Source organism: Globicephala melas, chromosome 15 (genome assembly GCF_963455315.2).
Source record: "Globicephala melas chromosome 15, mGloMel1.2, whole genome shotgun sequence".
Lineage (NCBI taxonomy): Eukaryota > Metazoa > Chordata > Mammalia > Artiodactyla > Delphinidae > Globicephala > Globicephala melas.
The window spans coordinates 74,971,571-74,984,657 of record NC_083328.1 but is presented as its reverse complement, the minus strand read 5'-3'; the positions used below and the strand labels follow the sequence as shown (position 1 = coordinate 74,984,657).

At 42.2% G+C, this 13,087-nt stretch overlaps 1 protein-coding gene across 4 annotated transcripts in view; it reads right to left on the bottom strand.

Moving 5' to 3' along the window:
- The window catches only part of SLC9A8 (solute carrier family 9 member A8), a 68,365-nt gene that overhangs the window by 48,500 nt on the left and 6,778 nt on the right, over positions 1–13,087 (bottom strand). For all 4 annotated transcript variants that reach the window (XM_060284945.1, XM_060284947.1, XM_030839047.2 and 1 more), the window contains one exon: positions 11,424–11,504. In XM_060284945.1, the coding sequence (XP_060140928.1) occupies positions 11,424–11,504 (81 nt within the window). The remainder of the gene's footprint in view (positions 1–11,423; positions 11,505–13,087) is intronic.

Genomic DNA, 13,087 nt, shown 5'->3' with positions numbered 1-13,087 from the left:
ATTGAAGTATAGTTGATTTTCGCTGTCATGTTAGTTTCAGGTAAACATATATATATATATATATATTTTTTTTTTCAGATTATTTTCCCTTACAGATTATAAAATATTGAGTATAGTTCCCTATGCTATATAGTAGGTCCTTGTTGGTTATCTATTTTATATATAGTAGTGTGTAAGTGTTAATCCCAACCTCCTAATTTATCCCTCCCCTCCATTTTAATTTTTTTAAGTCACTATCTTTTTAATGTTCCCCCAATGATGGCTGTCTCCAACTGTTTGCCATTAACGGCTGCAGTGAACATGCTTGTATGTGCCTCTTTGTGTCTGAGTATCTCCCTAGGGCAGATCCAGAGACAGTGAATGGCATGAGCATTTTTATCTCTGAAAACGTTGCCAAACTGTCCTCCAAAGTGGCTGTGCCGATTTACACCCCTTGCACCAAAGCATCCTCACCAACCCTGGAAAATCATCAGACTTTAACACTTCTGCCAGTATGAGGGGCAAGAAATTGTACTTTAAGGTTTCGATTTGCATTTACAGTCAACCTGCACTCAGTAATCATTCCTGATTACTAGGGAAGTTGGAACTTTTTTCACGATTTCAGATTTAATTTTTAAAGCTAGTGTTTTTCTGTGCTACTAAACCTCAACTTTCTTTTTCCTTTGTAAATGTACACCAAAAACGTTAATACTATGATCAATGCTTTTGTAATTAATACACATGAAGCAATTACATTTGAGAATCAGTGATTATTCTATTGCCTAAGCTTGTTTCTATATTATTATCAATGAGGCATTGGAAAGCTTTGTAAAATACAATATGATATTATTACTACTATTACTATTATTACTATTACATGAGTAATCCTTTTGAAATGTCCTAGGACTGAAATATGGTACAACATTAAATTGGCAAACTCCTCCTTTACCTTTTGAGATTGAAGTTAAAAGTTAGGTCAAATCAACCTAGTGTCCAGGATAAATTAATTTATACCATACAACCAGACACCCTGGAAATAATACCCTAGATACAATTTTGTATATTCCTATCAGTTAAAAGAATATGAGCATGCACCTTCAAGTTACAAATTTTTATTTTATTATTATAAAAAAAGTGCTGCTATATTAATGTATTTTAAAATAACACAGGGAATTGGCTGTCCAGTGGTTAGGATTCCACACTTTCACTGCCGAGGGCCCAGGTTCAATCCCTGGTCAGGGAACTAAGATCCCACAAGCTGTGCGACACAGCCAAAAATTAATAAAATAAATAACACAAAAAACAGAGATTGTAAGGGAGATTCAAATTAAATAGAAACGTAAGTTCTAATATTTCCTTTTGCCTCCTATGGACCTTCATACACACACCTCATTATGGATGCCACTGGATTAAGTCAAAGGATCAGGAGTAATTCATAATTATTTGTTGAGATCCTTCTCCCAGGATCTGTCAGGTTAAATTATTCTTACTCCTCAAGAGAATGCTCCAGGCAGGAAGGCTCAAGAGAGCCTCTTCTGACAGCTCAGGGCCAGCAAGTGACAGTGGACTGCTGGCTCCTGGGTGCCTTCTACCACCTCTGGACGATGAGACACAGGGAGACTGCACTACTACTACGAACTGCTAACACCCTTCCCACTCCCAGGGTGCACTGCTGGTCTACCATTATCGCTGTAAAATACAAGTATTCCTGAATATGAACAGTACAGGAAAGTGCCTAAAATGTATTAAGTATAATAATCAGGTTACAAAACAATATGTAGAACATGATTCTAGTTCCCTTAAAAATATATGTATATATGTATATGCACACACATTTATTAATTTGCATTGTGTTAAAAAGAAACACACACACACACTGTGGTGCTAGGCACTGCGCTACTGTATACAATATACTTTTTTTAAGCTCATTCTCACGATTACCCTACAAGGTAATAAACCATAATAATATAAATGATAATAATATTAATAGCAGCAGCTAACAGTTATTGATTACTTAGCAGGGAAGCATTATACTAAGTGATTTCTATGCATTGCCCAGTTTAATATCTGCAGTCCTATGAAGTGAAGGCTTTGTCACCTGCATTTTACAGGTGAGGAAACCGAGGCTAAGGACAAGCATCACTGAGCTAGTAAATAGCAGATCCAGAATTGTTTTAAAAATGAATTACTTTATTTTTTACTTGATTATGTAACAGATGCCTATGGTACAAAATGTGAAAGGTATAAGAGAGTATGCAGTGAAAACTTAAGTCTCTGTTCCATTCTTGTTTTTTTCTCCTTCCTGTAGACCACAAACGTTACCAGTTTCTTGGTTATACTGTACATTTCTGCTGAGAGTGTCTGTACGTTTAAAATTATATACATGCATATGCATGTACATATAAAATAAATTTTAAAACAAATGGTAATACAGTATTTACACTATTCTGAATTTTTTTTAACTCACCACTACCTCTTAGAAACTATTCCATATCAACACATAAAGAGCTTCCTCACACTTTTTGTTTTGTTAGTGGCTGCAGTGTATTCCACTGTGCCATCTAACATGTCCCCTTGTAATGAGCGCTCAGGTGTTCTCCAGGCTTCTGCTATCACTGCCATTGCCATCTGAGTAAAAACATCATTCCACATGTGTGAGCGTATCCACAGACAAAACTCCTGAAAGAGGGGCTGCTGGGTCAAGGGTACAGGCATTTTTAATTTTGTAAAGAGCTCATCAGCTGCCTTCTGTGGTAGATGCTGTGAGGCTCGCCCACTCCCCTTCACTGGGCCCATCTGTGGGAGCTGCTGTGCGTGTTGGCTGCTAAGTGCTCACGGCTGTCCCCTTCTCCAGAAAACTGCCCTTAGCCGCCGAGAGGCACCTCATCATGGAAGCTGTGCCCGCCCCACACCAGCTCATAGTCAATGACTAACTGATGGGGGTCCACAAGTCCCACCCCCTTGGTTTAAGGAGAGACAGACTCTGCTGGGCGTTCTTGCCCCAGAGCCCTCCTGCTGAGGCTAGGCCAGGCCTACCTTGAGATCATACCCACCGTTTGGCTTTCTCCTTCCCTGGTCTTGTTGACTCCCTCCCTTACAGATTTGCTCTTGAAGAGCACCCCTCAATACATTACCTATCCCCAAACCCCTGTCTCAGATTCTGCTTTTAGGGAGCCAACCTAAGACCACTGGTTCCAGGAGTGGAGCGGTCAAAGGAAGCAAACTCGAGGATGGGGTTCTGGAGTTGGACCACTCAGCAGCTTCCGGGCAAAGAGGATCCCAACACTGCAGGTAAAATACTACTAGTCCCTCACCGGGGGTAGCAGTGCCATTGCTAAGACCTTCACTTGTGGCAGACTGGATCGGGACACTGGTGGAGGAGGCAAGGGCTCATGCAGTATCTCTGGTGTTAAAGAGGTTATGACGGAAATAATAACTGTAAGAAAAGTGGAATTGTGGTTGTTGCTGAGTGCCACCGATGCTCTGAAAAAAAGAAAACAAAAGGCCCGAACAATCACCAACTTTAAGCAAACGGTGAGAGTCAGAGGGCCTCCTTGGCAGCATTGAAACAGACCCTCATCTCCTGCAGCTGGAGTGCCTCTAGAGCTGAAGACTGGGCACAGGTCTTTACCGCAAGAGTGGCAGATCTTCAGAGAAGGCTGAACTCAAGATGATAAATCTCCTATGCCTTCTCCTAGCAGGTCCCTGATAAGGAAGAAGTGGGGCTCAGACATGGGATAGGGGTGCCTAGCGAGATGCACATGAGCACCTTTAACCCTCAGGTTCCCGTGGACCTTCCAGGCCTGCAGAAGTGGCCCCTACCACACCATTGGAATACAGAGCTCCCAGGTTATTTCAAGATTACACAGATGCCCCAAATGAGGCAAGTGCCTTAGGTTAACTACTGCTTCCTGCATAATATAGTCCCCAAGGACACAGACCATATGGACGTTCCACAGGACAATACACTGGTCCACTACTGACATCATGCTAATGTACTGCGACAAGCATGAAGTGGCGAGGAGATGTCTTGGTAAGACACGTATGCTTCAGAGGATAGAGTTTCAGGGGCCTGCCCATCTGGGAAGAATTCAGAGGTCAAGTGGTCTGAAGCACACCAAGACATTGCCTCCAAGTAAAGGAAAAGGTCTGCCCCTTCTACTGTAATAAAGAAGCACAGGGCTTCCCTGGTGGCGCAGTGGTTGAGAGTCCGCCTGCCGATGCAGGGGACACGGGTTCGTGCCCCGGTCCGGGAAGATCCCACATGCCGCGGAGTGGGTAGGCCTGTGAGCCATGGCCGCTGAGCCTGTGCGTCCGGAGCCTGTGCTCCGCAACGGGAGAGGCCACAACATTGAGAGGCCCGCATACCACAAAAAAAAAAAAAAAAAAAAAGGAAGCACAATGCTTGGTAGGCCTTCTCCAGGTTTTGGAGGCAATATATTCCACACTTGAGAAAACTATTCAACACTTCAACCCATTTATTGGATTTTGAGAGACTGACGGTTTTGAGTGAGGCCCAAAACAGTTAGCTGCAGTTCAAGCAGCTCTGCTGCTTTCGCCATACGATCTGGCGGACCCCATGGAACTGGAAGTATCTGGTAGGAAGGGAGGCCGGCAAGCCCCAATAGGAGGGTCGCTCAGCATAGATCCCTAGGACTCTGGAGCAAGGTCATGCCATTTGCAGAAGAGACACATATACCACTCAAAAAACTCCCAAGGGAAAAACACGATAAAGCTCCTGGCATGCTGTTGCACCGTGGTAGAGACAGAGCATCTGAGCATGGGACGTCAAGTGCCCAGGTGGCCAGAATCATCTTTCATAAGTTGGGTTGCCATACCTGCTGTCAGGCTAGGTGGGCCCAGGAGCAATCCATTTTCAGATGGAAGTGTTACATTAGCGATCAGACTTGTGCCGATCTAAAAGGCACAAGTATGCTTTACTTGTGGCCCAGACCTCTATGTCATCTTTAGCTGTTACAGCAACATCTCTCTCAGCTCAGCTCCTACATACGGCCTCATGGGGAGCTCTTTAAGACCAGCTGACAGAGGAGAAAAAAAAAACCCACGCGTGGTTCATGAAACACTCGGCCAGCCTCCGATGTTGGCCACTTCAGCGTCTGTGCAATGGGCTCATGAGCACAGTAGCCATGATGGCAGACGTGGAAGCTGTGCAGGGCCCCTACGGCATGAACTCCCTCTCACCAAGGCTGCTCTGTAGCCATTGCCACTGCTGAATGTATGACTGGAGAGCCACAGAGATCAACACGCATCACCTGGTGTGGTACCATCCCTTGAGAAGACCAGCCAACTGCATGATAGCACCTCGATTACATCAGACCCCTTCCATCCTGGAAAGGGCAGCAACTCATTCTGACTGAGGCTGACACATATGCTAGCACCACCGTCCCAGGGTCCATAAGTGTCTGAGCCACCAAAGTGGGATACTGCATAACAATATGTCAACAACATGTCAAACCAAGAGACTCACTTTTTGGCAAAGGAGGTGCAGAAGTGGGCATGAGACATGGACACCACACGGTCCTATCCAGAAACTGCCAGCCAGCCAGAGTGGTAAATGGCCTCTTAAAAAAGAGCTGAGGGGCTTCCCCGGTGGCGCAGTGGTTAAGAATCCGCCTGCCAATTCAGGGGACACAGGTTTGAGCCCTGGTCCGGGAAGATCCCACATGCCGCAGAGCAACTGAGCCTGCGCACCCTAGAGACCGTGCTCTGCAATAAGAGAAGCCACCGCAATGAGAAGCCTGCGCACCGCAACGAAGAGCAGCCCCCGCTCGCCACAACTAAAGAAAGCCCGCGCGCGGCAACGAAGACCCAACGCAGCCAAAAATAAATAAATAATAAAAATTTTTAAAAAATGGAGCCGAGGCACCAGCTTGGAGGTGACATATTGTAAGGAATGGCATACTCCTCCAGGGTGCGGTATACTCCTGAAACCAGTGGCCATTATAGGGTGGTACATCCCCAACAGGCAAGCATGGGTACAGCACACAATGGGTACACCACTCACCACCACTCTCAGCGACTCACTTAAGAGTGGGGATTCCTGCTTGGAGGATTTCTGCTTCCTTAGCCTGAAACTTTAGGCTCGGTGGGTTGAAAGAACCTGGCTCCCAGAAGGGGACATTTCCACCAGAGTTCACATAGTAAGAGTTACAATGGCTGCTGCCTGGTCACTTTGGGCTTTTTGTGCCAACAGACCAGCAGGCCTAGAAACAGGCTACCAAGGCTACCACGTTGGCAGGGGTGACTAACCCTGATTACCATGAGGAGACAGCCCTGCTACTACAGGATAGGGCAGAAAGGAATATAATTACTTATGTAATATGTTTTTAACCACAAATGATTTTTTGAAAATACTTTAAAATATTGTTAGCACATTTTGTTAGCTATAATCATAGAATCACTTACGCTATAATAAGGTGATTTTGAAATTCCAGTCCTTGATGCTGCTACCTATACTAAAATAGATACTCCAAAGATAGTATTCTGAAAGACAGAAGACCTGCCAGGAAGATGAGAATCAGGACCCCAGAGCTGTCTCTCTGCTTTCTGGGGAAATGCTGTTTATATATTTTGTTTTTAAGGTAGCTTACTTTTTCAGTGGAATGTTGTTCCTTTCTGTTCTGTTGAGAACATTTATGTGGCGAAAGAGGAAATTTATAGAAATCAGCCCAGATGTAGCAAGTTTCCAAATGTAATCCTTTAACAACCTTTCTTCCTTTAAAGTTCAGACTACCTCACTATTCTGACATATCTAAAAGATTTAAGTATAAAATACAACTTTAAGATGAAAAAATGCTGAGCCAAGAGCGGATGACCATAAAACTAAGGAGAATCAGAGCAAGACTCCAGGCAAAAGCATATGCACTATTACAGAGCACACGTTTAGCTAACGGCAGCTAACGAGCAACAAGATGTTCCAAGAATAAATTGTCACCTCTCAGCCATGTTTCCAGGAACACAGAGGCTAAAAGTCTGCGGTAGCACTCTTCCTTGGAATGCGACAGCCCAGAAAATCCTTAGAGTCTAATGTGATCATTTTGTCAATGTGACAACCAATTTTGGCCTCTACCTCTGAGACAGCTACTCTAATGCCAACAAATGAATGCCCGTTTCTTCTCTAACAAAAATCAAAGTACCTGAGACTCAGGGAGAGTTCCCCATGGGACAGCTCAAGCTGCATCACAACTGGACTCTCACAGTCTAAAAAGTCAGGAAAGCTGTTAGAGTTATAGTCAGGATTCTTGCTTTAAGTTTTCTCTAAAAAAACCGTTTTTAGAACTTAAGTACAATTAGAATATAATCACTATATATATACTTTTTCCCAGAATTACCTTCAGTCAACAACTCAGGAACTGAGTGATTTTTTTTTCGTCTTCCACTCAAAACCCCCATTGACAAAAAGAGCCCTACTCTTAAAAAAAAAAAAAAATTTCAATCCTTTAGTCAAAACAAGGAGTTAATATAACCAAAAGCACAAACATAGTTAAGCAGGTTATGACAGGAAGCACATTTGTGTATTCCTATTTATTCAATGATTCAATCAAATCCAGTTATAAGTTAAAATACGGTTTTTCTAACTATCAGCAGTATTCAGGCTAAACCCTAGCATTTTGTAGTCAAATTCCATTCTTAACCCCATGCAGGCCTTTCCTCACTCTACGATAAAGTATGACTATGAAAAAAAAATTTATTACTATTTTTGCTATATACAACAGAGGACAGTAGGCAGTACAACTATTTCATTTTCACTCCTTACCAATTTCAGCCCAAAATATATGAACAGTGAATCAGCACTATATGGCCAATAAAAATAAATATGTGAACTTTACTAATACATGGAAAGAACAGTAAAAAGTGAAGAACACAAAAAATGATTGAAGCTCAAACCAAGTCAAGTCATCTGATGGGCATGTGTGCGTCTACACATGGTTTGGAAGAGAAGGAAGCATGATAAAAAGAGCTGGTTGTCAATGAAAAGGACTTTTCTTCTTTATAGCTAAGTGTGAAAAAATATATATATACATTTTTAAAAGGCCCGAACCACAGAATTCCCTAAGTATAGAAAGTATCTGAAAGCTTTGAACAAGGGCCAAGGAAATAGCTTTAGAACTTCATGTTGATACTATGCTTTTATAAAGAATGAAAAAAGTCTCAATTCATTTGAAAATACAATAAAATAGAAGAGCGGAAATGTGCTTTTTGAGTACAGATAGTCCTCTTCTATATCTACGATTTCTTAGGAACTCTGAATGCTTAACACAAAAGGCCAACAGTATCTCTAAATGACTGTGGACTAAAAAGTAACTTCTGGTTAGAAAAAGTAGGCTAGGAAAACTTACCCTTGAAAGAATGAAAACTCCATTTTCTCTGGCAGCTTCATCTAGATTCTTTTTGGCACAAAAGTTGGAAATTCTTGAAATGGTGGATATCTCAATATTTTGTTACACTTTGCTCCAGTAGGAGAAAAAAGTTTTCCTTCCATTTACATAGCTTTATGAAATACAGAACTACTTTGACAGCTTTGTCAGCATTTCTAAATTTTAACCAAATGTCCTCTAATATAACAAAAAGTCCTTTCTGGACCCCAGTACTCTCCCTAGAAGTGCTCTTAGTATTCCAATCACCTGAGTTAGCAAATAAGTACTGAAAGCAAGACTGACTTTCCATCACCCACTCCCAAGCCCTAGCTGTATAGGCTACAGTTATTTGCGCAACATCAGCAAAGAAAGAAACCTTGTGGACGGACAGCCTTTGCTGACCCCCAGCACTGCTCCACTACATGTCCAGTTCTGGGGTGGCCATTTGGTCAGACTTCATCCTACAACTTCTGGTGGAAGCAGGGGGAAGAGGAGGCCACCTTTCCCAGCGTGACTGCTACTGTAAGGACAGTAAGCCTGAAGCTGTCAAGTCTTACCATGTGGAGAGAGCCCGCCTGAGAGTGAAGCCAAAACAAAGGGAAGCACTGTTGAGAATGGAGAAAAACGGAGCCCGGGAGACTTGATCCAGCGAAGTCTGAAGCTGGCACTGCCTGTAGGTTTTTTGGTGCCATGAGCCAATGGGTGTGCAACTCCACCCACACCAATATCTGTTTTCTTTGAATCATTTTGAATTGATTTTGTCCATTGAATGGAAAGAGTCCTATATCAGTTAAGATGTTTTCCTCTGCAAGTAAAAGAACACCTGACTAAAAATGGCTTAAACAATGGATGTTTATTATCTCATGTAACAGGCAGCTCTGAGATAGGTAGTTTCGGGGCTATCAATTCTACAAAACAACAGTGCAGTCAAGAATCTGGGCTTCCCATCTGTCCCCTTGGCAAGCCTCAGCATTCCGGCTTCGTCTTTGAGCCACAGTGATTGCAAGATGGCTACCAGTGCTCCTGGCATCACATCCTCATACAACAGCATCAAAGGAAGGGGAAATTTCTCTTTTTATCAGAGAGGAAAAATGTTTCCAAAACTCATCACCCCAGCACACTTCCCCTCGGTCTCACTGGCCAGACCTGGGTTTCACACTGCCTGCTGCCTCCACCCCTTTGAAACAATTACCACGATGGAGAAAACCAATCTTGACCTGGAGGAGGGGCCCACCTTCCTTGACCACACTGTGGAAAGACACGGGGTCAAAGCGAGGGTTCTGTTTTCATGGAGGGGGAGTGGTCCTTAGGTAGGCACACAACAATGTCGCTGTAGTCCTTGTACAAGCACTGGTGTTCAGTGACCCGCAGTTACTGAAACATTCAAGAGACGGTGAAGAACCTGACATTCCAAACCAAATTACAAGAACCACCACTTAAATTTCCATGTGCACAATACCTAAATACATACCAACTATAGGTCTTATTCTTAAGAAACTATGTAAACTGACCACAAAACTGTAACTTCCTTGCAGTGGCTTTTTAAGTCTTTACTGAATGCCCCAGAATAATAGGTATTAGCTATATAGGTTATTTTCGAGGTGCCTAATATCAGGAAAAGAATGCTAACAAATGATCCTCCTCTTCTTAGAGCTCTAAGCCTCTTGTTAACTAAGTTTGTTAGAATCTGCCAGGATGTGTAGCTGAAGAGACTGCTCAATAGAGAGCAGGAACTCTGAGTAAAACTGATTTCTAACTCTTTACTGAAGATCAAAATTATCCAGTGGTACATCTTCCTTAAAATATGGCATCACCTGGGGGTTACGGGACTGAAATGAGATGGCAATGTGAAAGCTCATAGGCCAGAACCTGGCACTTAGTAGTACTGTGAAGTCCAGGGAAAATATAGGAGGGGCTGAAACAGAGTAGTAGGAATGCTGGTACTGGTAGGGGAAGGAGAATGAACAGAGTCTGATCATTCATTTCTAAAGCTAACCTAAGCTGCTGCTATATTGCAAAAAATACTAAATACTATACTAAACCAGATCTAAGGCAAAGAAAAGTAACTTATAAAGCACCAGTGGTGATAAGGAAAATTAAATATCATCAGTAGGCAAGTGGAAACTAGTAAAAGTAACTACAATATAATAGGCTGATGAAAGCTTGGCTGGCCTTAGTGAAACCCTATTTACTATCCTTTAAGCTTCCCCACCCACATCTTCATTTTAATACTTACTGAAAAGTAAGGTCCCTGCTTCATTAACCACTTCAATGGACTTACATGTGAGGTCAACTGTGATTACAGTGATTCATACATTCTAAATAGAGGCTAATTATCTTAACAGTTAATTGCCACAGGAAACAAAAGAGGGAAATATAAGTGAGGTAGAATGGAATGCTCTCTGAAGACCTTAGATCTGACTGACATTAAAGTGAGCCATTCCTCCATCCTAAACCTTAAAGTGAGAGCCTCTTCCAGCTGTAAAATTCAGTGATTCTATGAATTAACTATCAATTATTCGCCTTAGTCGAGTGACAGCACAGCCTAGTAGTAGACCTTAGAATAAACAGTGTGAATGTTCATTTCCAAAGCTAACCCAAACCATCGCTATATTGGGAAAGAATTTCTAAATATACTAAACCAGATCTACAAGGCAAAGAAAACTTATAAAGTATATATAATTTTATATATAAAATTAACTTAAAAAGCAGTGGTGATAAGAAAAAAATAAATATCATTGGTAGGCAACTTGAAACTAGAAATAAAGTAACTACAATATAATAAGCGGATAAAAGCCTTAGATGTGCCCTGAGGGTGGTTCTAGAAGTAGAAAGGGCTCTCAAGTTGGACAGAGGGGCTTCTATGTGACCTTTAGGAGGTCATCACCCTTGAGCCCCCAGTGTCCTCATCTGTAAAATGGGATCATAACACCCTCATGGCAGCTTGCAGTGACAATGAAATGAGCTCAGTATACACCACATCTCTTGTGGTTTCTAGCACTTTGGAGGCACTCAAAAAGTGGTATAGTTAGTGCTTTTATGATAAGATCACCAATAAGCACTTACCTAAAGAGACAACAGCAACGCTCTCTGGCAGGAAATGTAATCTGTATCGGATCAGTAGATGCACCAATATGATGCAGATAGCTGTGGGAAAAAATAAGACTTTTTTTTAAAATTATTTTTTTAACATCTTTATTGGAGTATAATTGCTTAACAATGGTGTGTTAGTTTCTGCTTTATAACAAAGTGAATCAGCTATAGTATACATATATTCCCATATCTCCTCCCTCTTGCGTCTCCCTCCCACCCTCCCTAACCCACCCCTCTAGGTGGTCACAAAGCACTGAGCTGATCTCCCTATGCTATGCAGCTGCTTCCCACTAGCTGTTTTACATTTGGTAGTGTATATATGTCCATGCCACTCTCATTTTGCCCCAGCTTACCCTTCCCCCTCCCCACGTCCTCAAGTCCATTCTCTACGTCTTCGTCTTTATTCCTGTCCTGCCCCTAGAAAACAGCCCAACTTTGAATGATAAACACCAAGTCCAAGGCAGGGGTTATTTCTAGGAGGCCGCCAGGGAAATGGACAACTGACAATGACACAGTAAACTTCAGCTGTATTTTCAATTTCTTATTTCTTAACCAGGAGGTAGCTGCATGGTGTTCACTACATTTTCTCCGTATTTCTTTACATGCCTGAACCAGTTTGTTTTCCAGTTGTTGAAAGAGCAACAGACATCTACCGCTATTCTAAGCTGTAAACCTTATACAACCACTTAAAATTATTCAAATTTCCCTGATTCTGAGAAATGATCCTCAATGGTGAGGAGGAAGTTAATGAAATCAATCACTTTTATGCAACTAGAGCTGCAACAGAATATATGTTGACACAAAGTATCTTGCCACCACATGATTGTTCTCTTTTAACGCAGAAGGAAGTAAGGGTGTTTTAAAAAACAGAACAAAGTTAATATTAGTTTGGTGATAAGAGCATCAGAGACCTGAAGATGGGGTGTTTGCTCCCCAGATGGGTACTGGGGCTCCCACTGGTTGAGGGCTTCCCATGAGCCAGGCACTGTACCGAGCACTTCCCAAACGCTGTCTCATTTGACCCTCAACACCCCTCTCTGAATGAGCTGTTATCACCACTACCTCCTTTGATTCAAGATAAAAGCGGAGGCTTAGAGAGGTCCCACTGCTGGTAGACGCCACAGGGTTGAGCTTAATTCTAACCCTGTGCCCTTAATCCTGGGCACCCACCACCTCCCTCCCTGTGGCCTTCATTCCTCAACCAGCAAAATAAGAATAATGTCTGACTTTCCTCACAGGGGTGTTGTCATGAAAGAAAAGAAACAGAAAGATGTAAAACTATTTGAAAGGAATACATATTTCTGAACAACAACAAAAAAAAGCACACTTTTGCATAAATAACTCCTAAATGTAATTTCAAGACCCAAATGTTAGTGTGCATGTCTTTTTCTCTTACTAGGCACCTAGGTGGTATGCCATCTCATCAAAGTATTACCTTGATAGTACTAAAAATAAATGTGTTGCCCTTTTTTTTTTTTGTAAAAGGAAATGTTTAAACAATCTGCATGGCTGTGAACTGGCCACCCTCAGAGCCCACGCTGACAAATTAGATTATCTTTAGTCCCACCAAGAAGCACCAGGTGGCCAGAGAAAGGAAACAGCTGGAAATACAGAAATTTTGTCCTCCTTTTATTCTG